Below are 22,175 nucleotides of genomic sequence, written 5' to 3'. Positions count from 1 at the left end.
GTCGGGAGTAGGTGGGGGGTTTAACGGGGTCAGTAATGTTGTGGGGGGGTGTGGCAATGTCTGTGGGGGCAGGGGGAGGCATTATCCGACCTAGGAGTGATGTGGCAGAGGAGCCGCATTCTATCATATTTTTTCTGCGCATGCACGGTTGGAGGTGTCAATTGGAGCTGCAGGATTTTGGGTGTGTTAAGCTCCGCCCACAGGCTTCTGCAGTGCGATTCGGAATTGCTGATATTTTTTCAAGCAGGTTGCATATGGGGGGGTGGGAATGGTGGTGGGGGCCTGAGAACGGGTCTGGAAGTTGGATCTGAAACACTCCCAGTTTCAAGTCCGCCCAACACTTACAATCAAAATTGTAAAATAGGCCCCTGGGTTTTAGGATGCTTGAAGCTATGGAAATTCAAAAATGTGGAAGTAAACTCTGACCATTTGTATTGTTGAATGCTTCAGTGAAGTTGCTAACTGCAAATTATTGAGCACTGGGACAGCTGATGATGTTGATGTTTGTTATATTACTTGCAATACTTAAAATAAATGATGATATTTGATAAATAATAGCTAAATGATTACTTTTGAGTGCAATCAATGTCAAATGACAGCTAAATGTCTTTGAGCAAATTGGTGTTGAATGAGTGTAAGCAAATGCTGTGGAGTGCAACTGATGGCTATTGGTGACAAATGATGTCGAAGTGTTGAGGCAGGGTGGAAAGAGGAACAGCAGGAAATAACAGAAAGCGATTAAAACTTTGAATAAAGGTAGTAAAGAACAGGGAACTTAAGACTTAGTCCATCAGTACAAATACTTGGATACCAATAATATAAAGTGAGAGCATTCAAGAAACTGACATCAAGGTGAATGCTGATTGGTGAAAACGACGATTCATTTAATTTATTTAATAGAGGAAGATTATGATCAGTCAGATGCTCAATAATCCAAGCCTACAGATAGATCAATTAGTCTAGCAAATTGAGTTATTTTTTCAACAAGATAGGCAGATATATTCAGAATGGATGGGTTGAGAAACAGTGGTATATGATCAGCTACATTCACGAGCAAGCAATAAAATTTGCAGATGTTGACCAAATACCTCAAAGTTATGATGTTTTGTTGCAGAATGAAAAATCAGAAATAAGCTATATAAAGCATAAAGCAATACATAGATTGAGGTCTAGGTCTTGAACAAATATATCTGTGAGTGGTAGTGTTGTTAGGCTTGTACATAATCTCTCAATACACTATTTAGGTGGTTATTTGGTAAAGTGGGTGGCAGGGAACCAGTGGTTGAACTATTGTTTATAATCAGATAAGGTGTATTTATGCAGATTTAGGAATAGGAGGGCTTATTAGGCTATGCGGGCTCAGTGGCACACATTTGATGTTTTTTAATGCCAAAATGGAACACACTGTATTTGACTCTTATGAGAAGTGTGTAGAACTGATATAATTTATTTATAAGAAATTTTGGAATGCTGTAAAGCCCAAGGGAAACTCACTTGGATTGCTTGCATTTATTTTTCCAAAGATTTTGAACTGACCTCTATGCACAGAGCTGGGATGATCTACTAATTAGATTGGCTTACATACAGAATGGCAACTGGAATTAGATGAGAGTGGTAAAAAGTGCGTATAGATGTGTGCTTTTATCAATCTTTGGAAGTTAACTTACTTTGCTTTAAAACTCAAGGTCAGTGGTAGTGAACAGTTAATCAGTCAACCATATCTGAATAAAAAGCCTCTGTGGAAGGAGAAACAAAGCTATTGGGTGGAATTTTCTCTTTGTCAAAGTGTCAAGTCAGGCGAGAAAAGTGATGTGTAGCCCATTGGTTGCACTGCCGGCTTTTTGCGCTATATTTTTAGACATGTTGTGAAAAAATATCCCAGAGGCAGGTGCCATGATTTCATGCTGATGGCTGCCAAGGGCTCCCCGATCTGAAAAAGTAAAAATAACGAAAGGATATTCCCTGCCCCCCCATAGACACAGGACCTTCCCCCACCCCAGCAGTGCTAAGGAGCAATACCAGGGACAGTGCCCAGGTACTTCCCAAACTTAATCTCCCCATTGTGGGCTGTACTTACCTGTGCACCCCTGGTGTGTTCTCTTTGCCAATTTCCTATTTGTAAAAATCTACTGGGAACCTGAACACATTGTTTGTTTTCCATGTGTCCCTGGTGTAACTGATGAAATGACCCAACAGGCTTAGTCCTGTATTTTTATCAAAAGGTGTTGTAGTCTGGGTGCAGCAATTGTTGATGGCTTGCGCCAAATCATTTCCACTGGTTTGTGGACAGTTTCAACAATGAATTCTTTCACATGTAGGTACACGTTGAACCTTGTGATACCGAATACCAGAACAAGTGTCTCACGCTCTTACGTTTGAATAATTGGATTGCGCCTTTGATGGACTTTTGCAAAAAAAATCTATCTAACTTGGACATATTCAATGACTCAACTTCCACTACTTGCTGGGCTAGGAAATCCCAAAGACTTAACAACTCACTGAGCGAAAAAAAATCCTCCTCATCATGGAACCCCTTGCTTTTAAACCATGCCTCCTATTTCTAGGCTCCCCAACAAGGGAAATCGGACTCTCGCAATCTACTCTTTCAACGGTCCTCAGAATTTTATGTTTCAATAAAGCCACCTCTCGTTCTCATGAATTTTAATGCGTATATATACCCAAGCTGTTTAATGTTTCCTCATAAGACAATCGGTTCACCCCAATAATCAACCCAGTGAATTCCTGATGCAAGACTACCTCTTCTGAAGAAGGGTAATTTCATTGACCCCGGGTACCCCAATCACTGGTCCCCTCCAGTCCCATCCGATCCTACCTGCAGAATGGCAGTGGGACCCCCCCATCCTCACCGATAGTCCCCTAGGCCCCACCCCCTTGGCATTGCTCAATGTTTGCCCTGAGCATGGGCACTTTACTCTTTGAAGCAGTGCCAGGGGTCACAGGCTGGCACTGCCAAGGTGCCCATGTCCAAGAGGCACCACCCCCCCACCGCCCAACCCCCGGGTGGGGGGGGGGGGGGGTGCTGCCCAATCGCCACCCCTTTACTCTAGCGGGATCTCCCAGTAGTTCCCTGCAAGTGGGGAGCTACACTAAACCCTGCCGGAGTGAAGATACAGTCGGGCCCAAAGAATTCAGTCCCGAGCCCAATAATGACTTTTAAAATAGATTAAAATTAAATTTAAATCACTTACCTTGTCCTCCTACCAGTTTCCAGCACAGTCCCATCTGCACCTGCTCTCCAGCTCTGGGAGATGTGCATGCATCGGGAACGCATGCGCGAATTCTGCAAAATGACCGGCATGTTCATCTCCCAACCCGACATGCCAATAAACATGCGCATCAGGATGGGAAAATCGTATAGAACATAGAACATTGCAGTGCAGTACAGGCCCTTCGGCCCTCGATGTTGCACCAACCTGTGAAACCAATCTAAAGCCCATCTAACCTACACTATTCCAATATCATCCATATGTTTATCCAATGACCATTTAAATACCCTTAATGTTGGCGAGTCCACCACTGTTGTAGGCAGGGTATTTACTCTCTGAGTAAAGAACTTACCTCTGACATCTGTCCTATATTTATCACTTCTCAATTTAAAGCTATGTCCCCTCGTGCTAGCCATCTCCACCTGAGGAAAAAGGATCACACTGTCCACCCTATCTGATCCTATGATCATCTTATATGCCTTTATTAAGTCACCTCTTAACCTCTTCTCTCTAACGAAAACAGCCTCAGGTCCCTCAGCGTCTCCTCATAAGACCTTCCCACCAGACCAGGCAACATCCTGGTAAATCTCCTCTGCACCCTTTCCAATGCTTCCACATCCTTCCTATAATGCGGTGACCAGAACTGTATGCAATACTCCAAGTGCGGCCGCCCCAGAGTTTTTTACAGCTACAACATGACCTCATGGCTCCGAAACTGAGCCTCTATTACACTTTTCTACAGCAAGTTTATATTCCCTTCGTACCCGTTAATTCTGTTTCTGTCTTCATCGATGCTGCCAGACCTGCCGAGTATTTTCAGCAAGTTCTGCTTTTAATTACACCCAACCCATTTTGTTCTTTTTCCCGCCTCATTTACTTTAAACGTTTTATATTTTTAAGTACCATGTTGATGAAAACTTATCGACCTGAAATATTAACAGTATTTTGCTCTTTGCAGATACTACCAGACCTGCTGAATATTTCCAGCATTTTCTGTTTTTACAACTAAATCTTACCAGTGTTCAGCTGTTCTGTGCTGGGAGGCTGCATTATTTTATCTAGCTAATTCCAGTATTATTCTTTGAACACAAGTTGGTACTTAAGCCTTGCATCTGTCAGTTACATTCTCCAGACTCAGATCAGCCGGATGTGTTCCAATAGAAGTGTGCTTTGTATCAGGCAAATAGATGTTGACGATTTTGGAGAATTTGATGGCATAGTTCAGGCATCTGGCTGACCTGTAAGAGATGGTGTAAACTGAATATATGTATCCATATGTTATGCCTTGGTGTGAAGAGTGTTAGGTTTTCTAGGCTCCATTGAAATAACTTCACAAGTTGCGGTCATGCAATATTTCAAAAAGAAACTTGAACATTCACCAGAAAAAATATATGTATGTCCAGTATAAAATCTGAGAGCAGATACACTAATTGCGAACCACATCCTGCTGGCTCATCTAAATAAAACTGTGCACATCTGTGCTTTAATCAGCACTCAGTTCTGTGTGCAAGCATTATAACTGCTGAAATGTCAGTTGGAGCTTTAGCAGTAATTACCCCACTCTGTGCAACACTCTGCTGTGCTCACGCTTCTACTGTTGCCTTCAGATTATTGGCACATGCTGTGGAGCTTCTGTTTGAGACTTGCACTATTTGCAGTGCTTGGTAATTCATTAGCCAGCCCTCTGCCCATACAGTGGTGAGCTTGGCATGCCATCTAATGTAACCCACTGTTCACCCACTTCTCTTTATTGAATGTTGCCACTCTGCTGCCCCTTCAGGTATTATTTGGTAGCTCAATTTTCCACTGATTTTATTGCATTTGGCCTGATGTTTTAGTAGCAGTTTAAAATATGTCTGAGTGAAACCTTCAGCAATCTGTATTAACTGTGACAATTGTAACAATACTTATGAACCAAACTTATATAAAGTTACAGTTAGTAGTAGCTTCGGAAAGAGAGAATCTGCAATTATATTGTATCATTTAATATTAGATATTCCAAAGCATCTCGCAGCAATTAAGTACTTTGGAACTGCAGCCAATTTGCACCAAGGCACCACAAATGGCAATGAAATGAATACCTTGGTTATTTGATTTTCTTAGTGACTTTGGCAGGGGGATAAATATTGACCAAGTCACCACCGAGAACTCCATTGTTTTTTTTTGAATAGTGCTGTTGGGACCTTTTGCATCTATCCAGCACTTTTTCATTAATTCACTGGAGTATTAGTCTACACAATGTGTTCAAGTGCTGGAGTGGGTCTTGAAGCTATAAATTTCTGACTCACAAGCAAGAGTGCTACCAATGAGCCAAAGATAACAACTAATTTTCTTTTCAAAGCACAATACTGCAGATGCTGGAAATCTGAGATATAAACAGAAAATGCTGGATAGATTCAGCAAGTCTGGCAGAGAACAGAATTAACGTTTTGGGTCTAAATTATCCTTCTGCAGATCATGGGTGGCACGGTCGCACAGTAGTTAGCACTACTGCCTCACAGCACCAGGGACCTGGGTTCAGTTCCGGCCTTGGGTGACTGTGTGGAGTTTGCACACAGTCTCCCTGTGTACATAGGTTTCCTTCAGTTTCCTCCCACAGTCCAAAGGTGTGCGGGTTAGCTTGATTAGCCATGTTAAATTGCTCCTTAGTGTCCAAAGATATGTAGCTTAAGGGAATTAGCAGGATAAATATGATGGGGGGTTATGGGGATAGGGTCTGGATAGTCTGATCCTCTATCAGAGTCAATGCAGACTCGATGGGCTGAATGACCTCCTTCTTCATTATAGGCTAACTGGACCCAGGCTAACTGGACTGGCTGTGACATACCATAGGCCAATCTGACTTAAATAGAAGATTGTCAAGTCTGCAGACTTCTGCTTTTAGTTTACCAGCCATGTGACCTTGGAACAAGTTTGACACCAAGAAGATTCTCCTACCTCTCCTCAACAGAAAGAACTGTAAATTGCAGCTGATTTTGCAGCACTTATATTGCTTACATGGCTTTCATGAGCATAGTGGAAATGTCAGTGCTTTTTTCACTGTTCCAGACAAGTCAAGCATTTCTTCTGAGCTGAGTGACCTTTAATGACAGTTCTTCTATTTTATTGCTCTTGCTGCTTCAAACAGGGTGTATCTTAGAAGTTTTTTGACAAGAAGTATCTCAGTGCAGTATTAGCTTGTCAGTATTTCACCCAAGGAGACAGTGAGTTAGAGTGGGCCTGGGTTGACATTTTTCATTTTGATGACTTGGTGCAAAAGCAAGAAGATTGAGTCCTCTAGTTAGGCAGGTGGGTATGTGGGCCTACTTCCTTTACCATGGACTGATTTGTCAGAATTGCCACATATTACTGTATCAGATCAATGATAAGTTTAACCTTTTCCTGCATTAAATCAATTTGTATGAACAGTAATTCAATCTACACTCTTCAACTTCCACCATTCATCTAACCTGAGAGCAAACATGGTAATGTAAACCAGTTCAGGGTTATATGTAAGTAGCATAAAGTTATTTCTCACTAAGTATTACTGCCCAACATTTCTACAAGCGATAGTCCTGATATCAGGTGGGGTGAATTGAAGTGATAAAGCAGAGCCATTAATAGGCAGGATTTTACGGCTTCGGTACCCTGCCATGGATCAATGTAAATGGTCATGTGCTACACAGAGGACAAACGCAGCAATGTTCCCTTTAAGATGTGGAATCACACAGTGCATGGTAGAAACTCAGTACGCACAGTGAAGAGAAATTAGGGAGACCATTGCTATGAATCCTTAAATAGTCACTGATTCCACAAGGAATTGCACTGCTGTTTTATATATACATTTGATCAACAAGACTAGGATATTATGATAAATGCTTGATTTCTTTTCCTTTTACAGTACAAAGGCAAAGTGAACCTTCATGTTTTTGAGGATTGGTGTGGCTCTTCAATTTATCAGCTGCGGAAGAATATTCATTTTCCACTTTATCCACATGTAAGTAAAACTGCAGTTTAGACCATCCTTTTTTGGTTTCAAAGCATGAAACTTCAAAGATAATGACATGAGGAGGCATCACTAAAGATCTCCAAATGACTTTTGATGCCACTTTTACATTTGCCATGTTATTGTTTTGCCCTTTTGTAAAGTCTCCTGCATTGTGAACAATTCCCCATTCATAATTTGCTGCTAAGTCTCTGTCAGTAGTGTGCCAGAAGGTGCATGGGGTTAACTCTGGGTAACTCCCTTTTATGCTTTCCCTCCACTTCATGGAGGAAGTACCTTTTTCTGCATGTTCTACTGGGTTGGCATGGCAGCACAGTGGTTAGCACTGCTGCTTTATAGTGCCAGGGACCCAGGTACAATTCCCAACTTGGGTCACTGTCTGTGTGGAGTCTGCATGTTCTCCCCATGTCTGTGTGGGTTTCCTTTGGCTGCTCCAGTTTCCCCTCTCAACCCAAAAGACGTGCTAGTTAGGCGTATTGGCCATGCTAATTTCTTCCTCAGTGTACCAGAACATACACCAGAGTGTGGCAACTAGGGGATTTTCATAGTAACTTCATTGCAGTTTTAATGTAAGCCTACTTGTGATTAATAAATAAACCTTACTTTTAACTTTACTGGTAGTGGGTGTGACACTTCATCTCTGAATCCAGAAACTCACTCTAGAGCGTAGCATCTAGGTTGACATTCCAGTGCAGTACTAAGAAAACGCTGTACTGTCAGGTGTGTTGACTTTTGGGAGAGATGGTAAACAGAACTGCAGTCTACCCTCAGAGGTGGACTTAGAAAATCCCCATGGCACTAGTTTGGAGAAAAACAGGTGAGTCAATATTTATCCCTCAGCCAACATCATTAAATGAAAGCATGAGGCAGGATTTTATGACGTTGCTCATCCTGAAACTGTATAACCCTGCCCAAGGTCAATGGACAGTTCTGTTGTCTGCCCCTTGCACGCTCTGATTCCATGGACGGTGGGAGGGTATAATTTCAGCCATAATGTTTGATCATTTAATGCATTGCTGTGTGTGAGGTTAAAAAGGTTTGAACAGCATCCAGGAGGAATAAATGGATATTTCTTTAGAGATTGGTATAACAGATTAATTGTGGCCTACTTTGTTGCTCTGTATTCCTATTTTTCTCAGAGCTGGATCTTATAGTGCACCGTGGTCCTACCCCACCCACAAAGTTTCTCCCCCACCCTACCCCCTAACCCAACCCTGGCTGAAAAGCCCACCCACAATCCCGATGGCTGCCCTATAGGAATTGAACACTGGGGAAGCTTTAAGGTAAGACTTCTGCCTCTTTCTTGGTTGGAGGTTACAGAGTCATTGAGGTCTATAGCACTGAAACAGGCCCTTTGGCCCAACTTGTCCATCTTGTACATGCCACTCAGTTTTTACCATTAAGTTAGTCCCAATTGTCTGTATTTGGCCCATTTCCCTCTTTGCCCATCTTACCCATGTAACTGTCTAAATACTTTTTAGAAGTCAAAATGATATCTGCCTCTACTACTACCTCTGGCAATTAGTTCCAGACACTCACCAACCTCTGTGTGAAATAATTGCCCTGTGTACCCTTTTGTATCTCTCCCCTCTCAGCTTAAACCTATGCCTTCTAGTTTTAGACTCCCGTACCTTTTGGAAAGAGATGTTGACTATCTAGCTGATCTATGCCCCTCATTATTTTATAAACTTTTATAAGATCATCCCTAAGCCTCCTACACTCTAGGAAAAAAAGTCCCAGCCTTTCCAGCCTCTCCTTATAACGCAAACCATCAAGTCCCGGTTGCATCCTAGTAAATGATTTCTGCACTTTTTCTAATTTAATAATATCCTTTCCATAATAGGGTGACAAGAACTGAACATAGTATTCCAAGTGTGGCCTTACCAATGTCTTGTACAACTTCAACAAGACATCCCAACTTCTGTATCCAATGTTCTGATCAATAAAACCAAGAATGCTGAATGCTTTCATCACCACCCTGTCCATCTGTGTCCCCACTTTCAAGAAGCAATGTACCTGTACCCTAGATCTTTGTTCTATAACTCTCCCCCAACGCCCTCCCATTAACTGAGTAAGCCCTGTCCTGGTTCAATCTAAAAAAAGCATCACCTCGCATTTATCTAAATTAAACTCCATCTGTCATTCATCAGCCCACTTGCCCAATTGATCAAGATCTCATTGCAATCTGAGGTAACCTTCTTCATCGTCCAGTGTACCAAGAGTGTGGTGTCAACTACAACTTACCAACCATGCCTTCTACATTCTCATCCAAATCATTAATATAAATAACAAATCATAGTAGACCTAGCAGTGATCCCTGAGGCACACCGCTGATCACAGGTCTCCAGTTTGAAAAACAACCCTCTACAACCACTCTCTGTCTTCTGTCATCAAGCCGGTTTTATATCCAATTAGCTACCTCATCCTGGATCCCGTGAGATTTAATGTAGACAACGCTGACTGCACTGCCTTCTTGGTTACCCCTTCAAAAAACTCAATCAAATTTGCGAGACATGATTTTCCTCTCTCAAAGTCATGCGGACTGTCCCTAATCAGTCTTTACTTTAAACGCCTGTAGATCTAGTCTCTCAGAATATCTTCTAACAACTTACCACTACAGTTTTCAGGCTCATCAGACTGTAGTTCCCAGGCTTTTCCCTGCTCCCTTTCCTAAACAAAGGCACAACATTTGCCACCCTCCAATCTTCAGGCGCCTCATCGGCAACTATTGATGATTCAAACATCACTGCCAGGGGACATGCAATTTCCTCCCACAACGTTCTGGGATACATATTATCCAGTCCTGGGGATTTATGTACCTTGTTGCACTTTAAGACTTCCAGTACCACCTCCTCTGTAATATGTACACTCCTCAACATATCACTATTTATATCTCCAGGTTCCCTAACATCTATCCCTTTCTCAACAGTAAATACTGATGAGAAATGTTCATTTAGGCTCTCACCATTCTTTCGTGGATCTGCACATAGATAACCTTGTTGATCCTTAAGAGATTCTATGTTTTCCCTAGTTCCTCTTTTGTCCTTTATGTGTTTATAGAAGCTCTTTGGATATTCCTTTGCCTTATCTGCCAAAGGTTATGCCTTGGAGAACAGCTGGCAAACTAGATGCAGGCAGTTCTGTAGCCTCAGCAGCACCTTTGGGTATTTTTGCCTCAGCTAGGACTACAGGCAGTTCCACCATGCCAAGCAGCCCAGGTAAATCCCGAATCAAGTCTCACTGACGCTTGCCAATTTGTCCTCGGTGAGGAGCTGGAGGGCCAGGTGTAACAGGCCAGTGGTGGGGAAAAGGGTGAAGGTTAAAGTGGGAGAATTACTTTGATGCCTCTCATGGGCATTGCCCATATCAGTGCTTTACAGACATTTTTTCTGGCGACCCACTTTTACCAAATGGCTATTCCTCGTGACCCACGTCACATGAGATGTGTAATGTACTAACATTATATTAAATATCAGGGCTGTGTTTCAGATCCATTTTACAAATCATTCTGGACATATTCTGGTGCAAAGGGAACGAAATTGGTGTCATTGTGTGGAAAACTATTGTCAGTGCATACATTCAAAATAAATGTCTGAAATTAAACAATACACTCATTTACTGTGTGTCAGCCATCCATAGAAAATTGACTGCCTTTTACATGTGACAGATTTCTCATTTATCAGAGAATCATAGAATCCCTATAGTGAAGAAGGAGGCCATTTGGCCCATCAAGCAGCAGGCGACGGTGCAGAGGGACCTCGGGGTCCTTGTGCATGAGTCGCAAAAACCCAGCTTGCAGGTGCAGCAGGTGGTCAGGAAGGCGAATGGGATGCTGGCCTTCATAGCGAGGGGGATTGAATATAAAAGTAGGGAGGTCTTACTGCAGCTGTATAGGGCATTGGTGAGGCCGCAGCTGGAGTACTGTGTGCAATTTTGGGCGCCGCACCTGCGCAAGGATATTTTGGCCCTGGAGGGAGTGCAGAGGAGGTTTACTAGGCTGATACCGGAGTTGAGGGGATTGAGCTATGAGGAGAGGCTGAATAAACTAGGCTTGTACTCGTTAGAGTTTAGAAGAATGAGGGGAGATCTCATTGAGACGTATAAGATGATGAATGGGATGGATAGGATAGAGGTGGAGAGACTCTTCCCGCTCAGGAAAGACAGTAGGACTAGGGGGCACAGCCTCAAGATAAAGGGGAGGCGGTTCAGAACGGAGTTGAGGAGGAACTTCTTCACTCAAAGGGTGGTGAATCTCTGGAATTCTCTGTCCGTTGAAGTGGTGGAGGCTGCCTCGCTAAATATTTTTAAGAAGCGGGTTGATGGGTTCTTGATAAGAGAGGGGATTAAGGGTTATGGGGAGAGGGCGGGAAAGTGGAACTGAGCCACGACAGATCAGCCATGATCTTATTGAATGGCGGGGCAGGCTCGAAGGGCTAGATGGCCTACTCCTGCTTCTATTTCTTATGTTCTTATGTTCTTAAGCCTACACCAACAACAGGCCTTTTCCCCATAACCTCACATGTTAATCCCCCTCACACTAAGGAGTAATTTAGCGTGACCAATCAACCTAACCTGCACATTCTTGGAGGAAACCCACACAGACATGGGGAGAACATGCAAAGTCCACACAGACAGTCACCTGATGCCAGGATTGAATCCAGGTCCCTGGCACTGTGAGGCAGCAGTGCTAACCACTGTGCCATCATGCCCCCTTTAAGATGTACCTTTGGGTTGCAGAGCTCACCAGATCAACGTGCTGCTTTTAAGTGGAACCTTAACAGGACTGTTGCCAATTATCTCTATCTGTTACCATTCCCATCAATAAACCTCCCTGGTAGGTGGGATATGTCACATCAATAATTAAATTTTGCTGCTTCTAATGAAGTCTGTGGGTAATGTGTTGATTATCCTTTCTCACATACAGCTGTGACTAAAATATAAAATGTCTCAGTGGTTTTCCTGTTTCTCAGCCTTCATCTCATTTTGAAATTGATTCAACAGCAAAATATTTTTATGCACATGGGAAAATTAATGAGTTGGATTATGCGATACTCGTCAACCTCTAAAGTTACAGCCTGCCTTCAAGGTGGGAAATTCGGGACTCAGGCAATTGCTGTAGTGATGCGACAGTGGCAATCTAAATGAGATTTACTGTACATTTCAAAATACAGCCCTCTCCTAATTCTTATCTTTTCCTCGCATGTGCATGTAACTTGCGTTGCATCAGGCAATACTAAACTTTTCCTCCACATTAAAAGCCCTCGTGTTGGTTATGTCATTATCTGAGAGGTCCTCATCGGCATTCCACCTTCTACAAAATGTGCGTCATAAACAGAACATCCCGTGCTTTATTTGAATAGGGGATCACAGAACATCCTGCATATTTTAGCAGGATCACAGAATACCTTGTGTGTTTTTGAACAGGATCAGTTTATAGGGCAATGAGAATTTACGGTTTTCAACATCCTGTGTTGTGACCCCACCCCCCCCCCCCACCTTGAAAAAGCCTGCCCTAAAGGAGGTTTCCCCCTCCCACCTTGCTGGACATTAGCCTGGCACCTAAAGCTGCCGGAGTTCACGCATGACATGACCCTCCAACCTCCAAATAAGATACGAGCGGCAATGGGATGAGGCTCTTAAGTGACCAAAACTTAACTATTTATAGGATCTCATTAGGGCAGGTGTGCCCCAGTGGTGGATCAGCCAGCCAATGCTTCCCTGATCCCCTGTAAAATTTCAGACAGGGGTCCAGAGTGAGCATATCAGCAGCCAAAAGGCCACTCCCTGAATTTTAATACAGCCTTTTCAAACCCACTGGGGAGCATAGAAACCAACCACATGACTTTTGTTAATTAAACAACTACTAATATATCAGATAAAATGTACCTCAGATACATATGCTATAACAAACAAGATAGATAGCACATTACAGCACAGCACAGGCCCTTCGGCCCTCAATGTTGTGCCGAGCTATGTCCAATCCCAAGATCAAGCTATCCCACTCCCTATCATTCTGGTATACTCCATGTGCCTATCCAATAACTGCTTGAAAGTTCCTAACATGTCCGACTCCACTATCACAGCAGGCAGTGTAGTCCACACACCAACCATCCTCTGAGTGAGAGAATCTACCTCGACATCTCCCACCATGAATCTTATAGTTATGTCCCCAAGCAACAGCTACATCCACCCGAGGAAATAGCCTCTGCACATCCACTCTGTCAATCCCCCTCATCATCTTATAAACCTCTATTAAGTCGCCTCTCAGCTTCCTCCACTCCAAAGAGAAAAGCCCCAGCTCCCTCAACCTTTCCTCATAAGACCTACCCTCCAAACCAGGCAGCATCCTGGTAAATCTCCTCTGCACTCTCTCCAATGCTTCCACATCCTTCTTATAGTGAGGTGACCAGAACTGAACACAATATTCCAAATGTGGTCTCACCAATGTCCGGTATAGTTGCAGCATAACCGCATGGCTGTTAAACTCAAACCCCATGTTAATAAACGCTAACACACTATAAGCCTTCTTCACGGCTTTATCCACTTGAGTGACAACCTTCAGAGATCTATGGATATGAACCCCAAGATCTCTCTGTTTCTCCACATTCCTTAGAACCCTGCCATTGACCTTGTAATCCGCATTCAAGTTTGTCCTACTAAAATGAATCACCTTGCACTTATTAGGGTTAAACTCCATCTGCCACTTTTCAGTCCAGCTCTGCATCCTATCAATGTCTCTTTGCAGCCTACAAGAGCCCTCCACCTCATCCACTACTCCACCAATCTTGGTGTCATCAGCAAATTTACTAACCCACCCTTCAGCCCCCTCTTCCAAGTCATTGATAAAAATCACAAATAGCAGAGGACCCAGCACTGACCCCTGTGGTACACCACTGGTAACTGGCCTCCCGTCTGAAAATTTTCCTTCCACCACCATCCTCTGTCTTCTATGAGACAGCCAGTTACTTATCCAATCAGCCAAATTTCCTTCTATCCCACACATACTTATCTACTTCATGAGTCTCCCATGGGGAACCTTATCAATCACCTTACTAAAATCCATGTATACATCAACTGCTCTACCTTCATCCATACACTTAGTTACCTCCTCAAAGAATTAAATCAAATTTGTGAGGCAGGAATACCCCTCATGAAAGCGTCTAATGCTACAGTTGTACAGAACGTTGGTTAGACCGCATTTGGAGTACTGCGTCCAGTTCTGGTCACCTCACTACCAGAAGGACGTGGAGACCCTGGAGAGAGTGCAGAGGAGGTTTACCAGGATGTTGCCTGGTATGGAAGGACTGGGTTATGAGGAAAGATTGGGTAAATTGAGGCTCTTTTCCTTAGGAAGATGGAGATTAAGGGGGGATCTGATAGAGGTGTATAAAATAATGAAGGGTATAGATAGAGTAAACAGTGGCAAGCTTTATCCTAGATTGGAGACAAATATCACGAGGGGCCACGAGCTTAGGGTGAGGGGGGAGAAGTATAATTTGGATGCTAGAGGGAGGTTTTTCACACAGAGGGTCGTGGGGGTATGGAATGCACTACCAAGTAAGGTGGTGGAGGCAGGCACGTTGGACTTGTTTAAGGTTTACTTAGATAGACACGTGAGCGAAATAGGGATGGAGGGTTATAGGAGACGGTTTTAAATAAGGGTCAGAGCCTCGGGACGTTCCTGGAAATCTAATGCTACATGTGTTGATGTTTTGTCTCTTTTACTTTGCAGGTGCGTCGGTCCACCTTGTTGTCTAACGAGGGGCATGCACACGGTGGGTCGTGCGTGGGCTGCTCTCGGATGTTTCGAGAGTGGCCTAGTACTTCTTGTCGTTTGTGTATGCTTAAAACTGGACCAGCAGATGGGCACCACAACAGCTCAGTGACTATCACTGCTAGCTGTGCAGATACATGGATTTGGGCCTGTGTCTGTGGGAGTTTGCGCATTCTCCCTGTGGTTGTGTGGGTTTCCTCCGGGTGCCCCGGTTTCCTCCCACACCCCAAAGATGTGCTCTTAGGCTGATTGGTGTAACAAATTGTCCCTAAATTATTCTCCCCTGAATCTGGTTTCCAATGGGGGTACCATAAGCATAGACACGGATCAAGGGAGGTGTAGGAAAAATCCATTGTTAAGATGGTGGCGTGGGCTCATTGGGCCGAAGGGCCTGTTTCCCGTGCTGTGTTGTGTTGTTCTTTGAAACCGTGCTGACTATCCCGGATTAAACTGCATCTTTCCAAATGGTCATAAATCCTATCTCTTAGGACTGTTTCCATTAACTTACCGACCACCGAAGTATGACTAACTGGCCTATAATTACCAGGGTCATTCCTATTTCCTTTCTTGAAGAGAGAAACAACATTCGCCACTCTCCAATCCTCTGGCACTATCCCCATTGACAGTGAGAACCCAAAGATCAAAGCTAAAGGCTCCGCAATCTCATCCCTTGCCTCCCAAAGTATCCTAGGATGTATCCCATTTGGCCCGAGGACTTATCCATCCTCAGGTTTTTCAACATTGCTGCTACATCTTCCCTCAGAACATCTACCTCCTCCATCCTATCAGCCTGTATCACACTCTTATCCTCAAAAACATGGACCCTCTCCTCAGGGAACACTGAAGAAAAGTATTCATTCAACAACTCACCTATCTCTTCTGACTCCATGCACGAGTTCCCACTACTATCCTTGACTGGCCGTAACCTCACCCTGGTCATTCTTTTATTTCTCACAAGAGTAAAAAGCCTTGGGGTTTTCTTTTATCCGACCCACCAAGAACTTCTCATGCCCCCTCCTAGCTCTCCTAAGCCGTTTCTTTAACTCATTCCTAGCTACCTTGTAACACTCAAGTGACCCAACTGAACCTTGCTTTTTCATCCTTACGGACACTTCCTTTTTCCTCTTAACAGGACATTCAACCTCCATTGTGAACCATGGCTCCCTCACTTGGCCATTTCCTCCCTGCCTGCCAGGGACATACCTTTCAAGGGCACACGGTATTTGTTCCTTGAAAAAGCTCCACTTTTCATTTGTGCCCATACCTGATAGTTTCTGTTCCCATCCTATGCTCTCTAATTCTTGCCTAATCGCATCATAATTACCCCTGCCCCAATTATAAACCTTGCCCTGTTGTGTGACCCTATCTCTCTCCATTGCAATAATGAAGGACACCAAATTGTGGTCACTGTCTCCAAAGTGCTCTCCCACAAACAAATCTAACACTTGGCCCGGTTCATTACCCATTACCAAGTCCAATGTGGCCCCACCTCTTGTTGGCTTATTCACATATTGTGTCAGGAAATTCTCCTGCACACACTGTACAAAAAATGTCCCACCCAAACTATTTGACTTATAAAGGTTCCAATCAATATTTGGAAAGTTAAAGCCACCCATGATAACTACTCTGTGACCTCCACACCTATCCATAATCTGCTTTGCCATTTCCTCCTCCACATCTCTATTACTATTTGGGGGCCTATAGAAAACTCCTAACCACGTGATCAATCCTTTCCTATTTCAACTTCAGCCCATATTACCTCAGTAGGCAGATTGCCCTCGAAATGCCTTTCAGTGGCTGTTAAATTATCCTTGATTAACAATGCTACTCCCCCACCTCTTTTACCATCTTCCCTACTCTTGCTGAAACATCTATACCCCGGAACAACCATTCTTGTCCCTGTTCTAAACATGTCTCCGTAATGGCCACAACATCATAGTCCCAAGTACCAATCCATGCTCCAAGTTCACTTACCTTATTCCTGATGCTCTCGCATTGAAGTTGATACACTTCAACCCATCATCCTGTCTGCCTGTACACTCCTGCAACCTTGGTACCCAGATGTCGCTGGATTCCGGGGAAGTGCCGGAGGATTGGAAAACGGCTAATGTTACGCCGTTGTTTAAGATGGGTGCCAGGCAAAAGGCGGGGAATTACAGGCCGGTTAGTTTAACGTCTGTGGTAGGTAAAATGTTAGAATCCGTCATTAAGGAGGAAATTGCGAGGCATCTTGAAGGGAATTGCTTGATAGGGCAGACGCAACACGGTTTCATTAAAGGGAAGTCGTGTCTGACAAATTTACTGGAGTTCTATGAGGATGTGTCTAGGGCGGTGGATAGAGGAGAGCCGGTGGATGTGGTCTTTCTGGATTTTCAGAAGGCGTTTGATAAGGTACCTCACAAGAGGTTACTGCAGAAGGTCAGAGGACATGGAGTTGGGGGTAGGGTGTTAGCGTGGATAGAGGATTGGTTGTCAAATAGGAGGCAGAGAGTGGGGGTCAATGGGTGCTATTCGGATTGGCGGTTGGTGACTAGTGGGGTGCCCCAGGGGTCGGTGCTGGGGCCTCAGCTATTTACCATTTATATAGATGATCTGGAGGAGGGAACCGAGTGTAGGGTGTCGAAATTTGCTGATGACACCAAGATTGGGGGAAAGGCAAATTGTGTGGAGGGTGTGGAGAGTCTGCAGAAGGATCTAGATAGGCTGGGCGAATGGGCCAGGAAATGGCAAATGGAATTTAATGTTGGCAAGTGTGAGGTGGTCCACTTTGGTAGGAAGAATGGTAGGAAGGACTATTACTTACGTGGCGAAAAACTGCAGCAGGCGACGGTGCAGAGGGACCTCGGGGTCCTTGTGCATGAGTCGCAAAAACCCAGCCTGCAGGTGCAGCAGGTGGTCAGGAAGGCGAATGGGATGCTGGCCTTCATAGCGAGGGGGATTGAATATAAAAGTAGGGAGGTCTTGCTGCAGCTGTATAGGGCATTGGTGAGGCCGCAGCTGGAGTACTGTGTGCAGTTTTGGGCGCCGCACCTGCGCAAGGATATTTTGGCCTTGGAGGGAGTGCAGAGGAGGTTTACTAGGCTGATACCGGAGTTGAGGGGGTTGAGCTATGAGGAGAGGCTGAATAAACTAGGCTTGTACTCGTTAGAGTTTAGAAGAATGAGGGGAGATCTCATTGAGACGTATAAGATGATGAATGGGATGGATAGGATAGAGGTGGAAAGACTCTTCCCGCTCAAAAAAGACAGTAGGACTAGGGGGCACAGCCTCAAGATAAAGGGGGGGCGGTTCAGAACGGAGTTGAGGAGGAACTTCTTCACTCAAAGGGTGGTGAATCTCTGGAATTCTCTGCCCGTTGAAGTGGTGGAGGCTGCCTCGCTAAATATTTTTAAGAAGCGGGTTGATGGGTTTTTGATAAGAGAGGGGATTAAGGGTTATGGGGAGAGGGCGGGAAAGTGGAACTGAGCCACGACAGATCAGCCATGATCTTATTGAATGGCGGGGCAGGCTCGAAGGGCCAGATGGCCTACTCCTGCTCCTATTTCTTATGTTCTTATGTTCTTATGTTCTTCCTCAGTACCTCGCGAACCTCAACACTGGCTTTTGGACTACATCTCATTTTCCCATCCCCCTGACAAATTAGTTTAAGCCCCACCAAAGAGCAAATGCAAATTTCCTTCCCAGGATATTAGTGCCCCTCTGGTTCAGGTGCAAACCGTCCTGTTTGTACAGGTCCCACCTTCCCCAGAATGTGCTCCAATTATCCAAGTAAATGAAACCTTTCTCCAACACCATCCCTGCAGCCACATGTTAATCTGCATTAGCTCCATCAGGGAGTAGGTATTATAATCTATTGTTTGTTATACTTCTTCTACATCTGGAAGGTGCATTGAGGAAGGGCTGATATGGGTGTTTCTGCTTGTGTGATGTAGTCTTAGAACCAGCTGCTGCTCTCACCACATTTTAGGAGAAATACCACAGAACTTATTACCTCACTCGGAAAACCTTCAGGAGTGACTGGAGGTGAAACAGCTGCACTTTTTGTGAGGCTGGGTATAGGCCTGCGGTTTACTGGAGTAAACAAGAGATAGAATCATAGAATCCCTACAGTGCAGAAGAAGGCCATTTGGCCCACTGAGCCTACATTGACAACAATCCCATCCAGCCCCTATCCCTGTAACCCCATATATTTACCCTGCTAATCTCCCTAACCTACACATCTTGGGACACTAAGGGTCAATTTAGTATGGCCAATTAATCTAACCCACACATCTTTGGACTGTGGGAGGAAACCAGAGCACTCGGAGGAAACCCACACAGATATGGGGAGGACATGCAAAGTCCACACGAACAGTCACCCGAGGCCAGAATTGAATCCGGGTCCCTGGTGCTGTGAGGCAGCTGTGCTGACCACTGTGCCACCATGCCATTTCTATAAAGTCAGCTCCCTCCATCCAACAATAGTTGATTAGTGACCATTATGGAGACAGAAAAATCCTTGCCTCTGAAATATCACAAGAATGGGCAAATTTGTTGAGGGCAATGTTTTCTAGATAATGATAAAAAAACAGGAAATGTCAGAAACATTTCTGAGGGTAATTGGTCATTGACCCAAATGTTAACATTCTCCACAGATGCTGCCTGATCTGCTGAGTATTTCTAGCATTTTGTTGTTTTAATTTGAGATGTTCAGCTTCTGCAGTATGTTGTAGCCAATACATAAGTCTCTAGTGACCAGTGGATGAGCATGAGGAATGAAAAGTTGTCTTTTTGTTTCAGACACGTACCTCAGTAAACAAGATTGCAGTTTCTCCAAAATGGAAGAATTACGGGCTAAGGTTATTCGGCTACATACACCCCTACAAAGATGGTAAGGATGGATGGAGATACTCAGAGTGCATCCAGTAGGCTGAAGAGACTGCATTTGTTTATTTCTCTTTGTTGCTCCTCTTTGATATTGCAATTCTATCACCAATGAACTTGCAAAGGCAGGTTGAAAATAAACTACTGAGATTAACAAGGTCATTAAGGTTGGGATTTTCAATTTCTGGTGCAGGATGTGAAAACCGCACTCCCACTGGGCAGCACTGGATTCTGGCACCTCCAGATCACAACATAATCTTTAAAGAGAGGAAATCCAATTGCCTCTAGTTAACATTAAATTATTTGAAGAGCTGATTAACAGGCCAGAGAGGGTGAGAGTGCAATTTTCAACGCTAAAATGACTGAACCCAAACAGCTTGAAACCTGTTGACCCTGTTGGGTCGGGGTGTGCAGAGGTTAATCTTTATTAATGTTGAAACATTTCAGGGAATTTATGCTGGATCATGTGCTTTACCATGTTGTTACATAGTCAGTTACATGGACAGTTACATGGGTAGGATGGGTGTAGAGGGATGTGGGCCAAACGTGGGCAACTGGAACTAGCTTAGTGGTTTAAGAAAAAGGGCAGGATGGACAAGTTGGGCTGAAGGGCCTGTTTCCATGCTGTAAATCTCTATGACTTTGTATTTGGTGGTTTGGTCACTTGGGTGAGGCTGTGCACCTTTCGAGGCACTGCCTGCTCTCTTGTGTGAGGCTATGGCAGAACCATCGTGACTGCTGTCTGCCTTTGCCTCTTACATTGTGCAGGAAGCTCCCACCCCCTGGTAATGCTGGGCACTGTGAATTGAGTGCAAAAACCCAATTAGGGTATTTAAATTCTATGCCTTTAAAAGAACAAAGCCCCAAGACCAGACAGTTAACTGACTAATTGACATTTAATCTGGTTGGGGCTTCAAAAACTGGCTGCAGCTCACTGGTTTTCCAGCAGGTGCACAGGACTAGTCCTGTGCTGTGCTCCAGTTTCTTCCCACAGTCTGAAAGACATGCTGGTTAGGTGTATTGATCATGCTAAATTCTCCCACAGTGTACCTGAACAGGCACCGGAGTGTGCTGACGAGGGGATTTTCACAGTAACTTAACGTAAGCCTACTTGTGACACTAATAAATAAACTTTAACTTAGAAATGGCACCACACCTAGGAATAAACATTGATATTTAGAAGAAATCTGAAAGGTTCAATTGGTACCATCATAGATTACAACCAGTTTATGTTTCCCCCTCTTCTCTGAATGCTGTGGCAGACACACTCAAAGTAGGCTTCTGTTTGTAACTGCATGTCATTCTACTAAATGCACGATCAGGCAGAAAGAACTGTAAAAGATACATTCGATTTTCTCTCATTTTAATTGAATTGAGGAATGAAATCAAGAAGCAATTATTCACACAAAGAATGACAAAATATCTGGAACTCAACCCCTAACAAAGCTACAGATGATGCTTCAATTGAAGTCCTCAGAGCTGAGTTCAATGAGATTTATGTTTGTTAATAGGAGGTGGGGGTTCACGTGATTGGAAGCAGTTAGGAAAATGAGGTTGTGGTACTGATCTGCCATTAAGCAGCAGAACAGGTTTTCTGGAATGAAGGGCCTCCTTTTGTCCCTATTTTCCGAAATGAATGTGCCTGGCAACTTGTAAGAATGCCTGATGTTAATATGCTGTCATTCCTTTGTTTCTCAGTTCAATCTCCAACCTTCCCTCCTATCGTTTCAACAGAAGAGCACTATTAGTGAGCTCCACTATGGTCAATTGGCTCCAATACTTTCCTCACTGAACATCTGTCTAGGTGATGATTCATGCCCAGGGAGTGCAGATAATAATTTGTTCTGATGCAATCTGTCCTACTGGAACACTTTAGACCTAAGTTAATGACATTGACTTCAGTTTTTTTGGTTCCACACAATTGAGAACTCTTCGCAAAACAGGCAGGAGGAATAAGGAAAATAAACCATTGAATGATTCAGGAAGATGGAACTGATGAGGCTGAAGTTCATCACATCAGCATTACTTCTAGATAAGTTACTGAATCACGTAAGTGAGCTGACAGCTTTCCCACCCCCCAGTGTGGTATAAGGAAAGTGTTAAATTAAAAGTGGAGGCGTTAAGAGTAGCTAAGAGTTGTGGGCGAGAAGAGGATTGGGAGAGGTTTAAATGTCAACAGAGATTGACAAAGAAGTTGATAAAGAAGGGTAGGAGAAACTATGAAGCTGGGCTAGCGCTTAATATAAAAAGATAGCAAGAGTTTTTATAAATATATAAAAAGGAAGAGGCTGGCTAGGGTGAACGTTGGACCCTTAGAGGATGAGAG

The 22,175-nt window shown here is 43.9% G+C and overlaps 1 protein-coding gene across 1 annotated transcript in view; it reads left to right on the top strand.

The window, feature by feature from the left end:
• The window catches only part of LOC145343931 (N-acetyl-beta-glucosaminyl-glycoprotein 4-beta-N-acetylgalactosaminyltransferase 1-like), a 720,751-nt gene that overhangs the window by 398,058 nt on the left and 300,518 nt on the right, over positions 1–22,175 (top strand). Inside the window, exons 4-5 of the mRNA XM_080190473.1 lie at positions 7,108–7,203; positions 19,766–19,856. Coding sequence (XP_080046599.1) covers positions 7,108–7,203; positions 19,766–19,856 — 187 coding nt within the window. The remainder of the gene's footprint in view (positions 1–7,107; positions 7,204–19,765; positions 19,857–22,175) is intronic.

This window comes from Carcharhinus amblyrhynchos, chromosome 6 (assembly GCF_965287045.1).
Source record: "Carcharhinus amblyrhynchos chromosome 6, sCarAmb.v2.hapA, whole genome shotgun sequence".
Lineage (NCBI taxonomy): Eukaryota > Metazoa > Chordata > Chondrichthyes > Carcharhiniformes > Carcharhinidae > Carcharhinus > Carcharhinus amblyrhynchos.
Note: the sequence above shows the minus strand (reverse complement) of the source record. Positions and strands in the feature narration are given on the sequence as shown.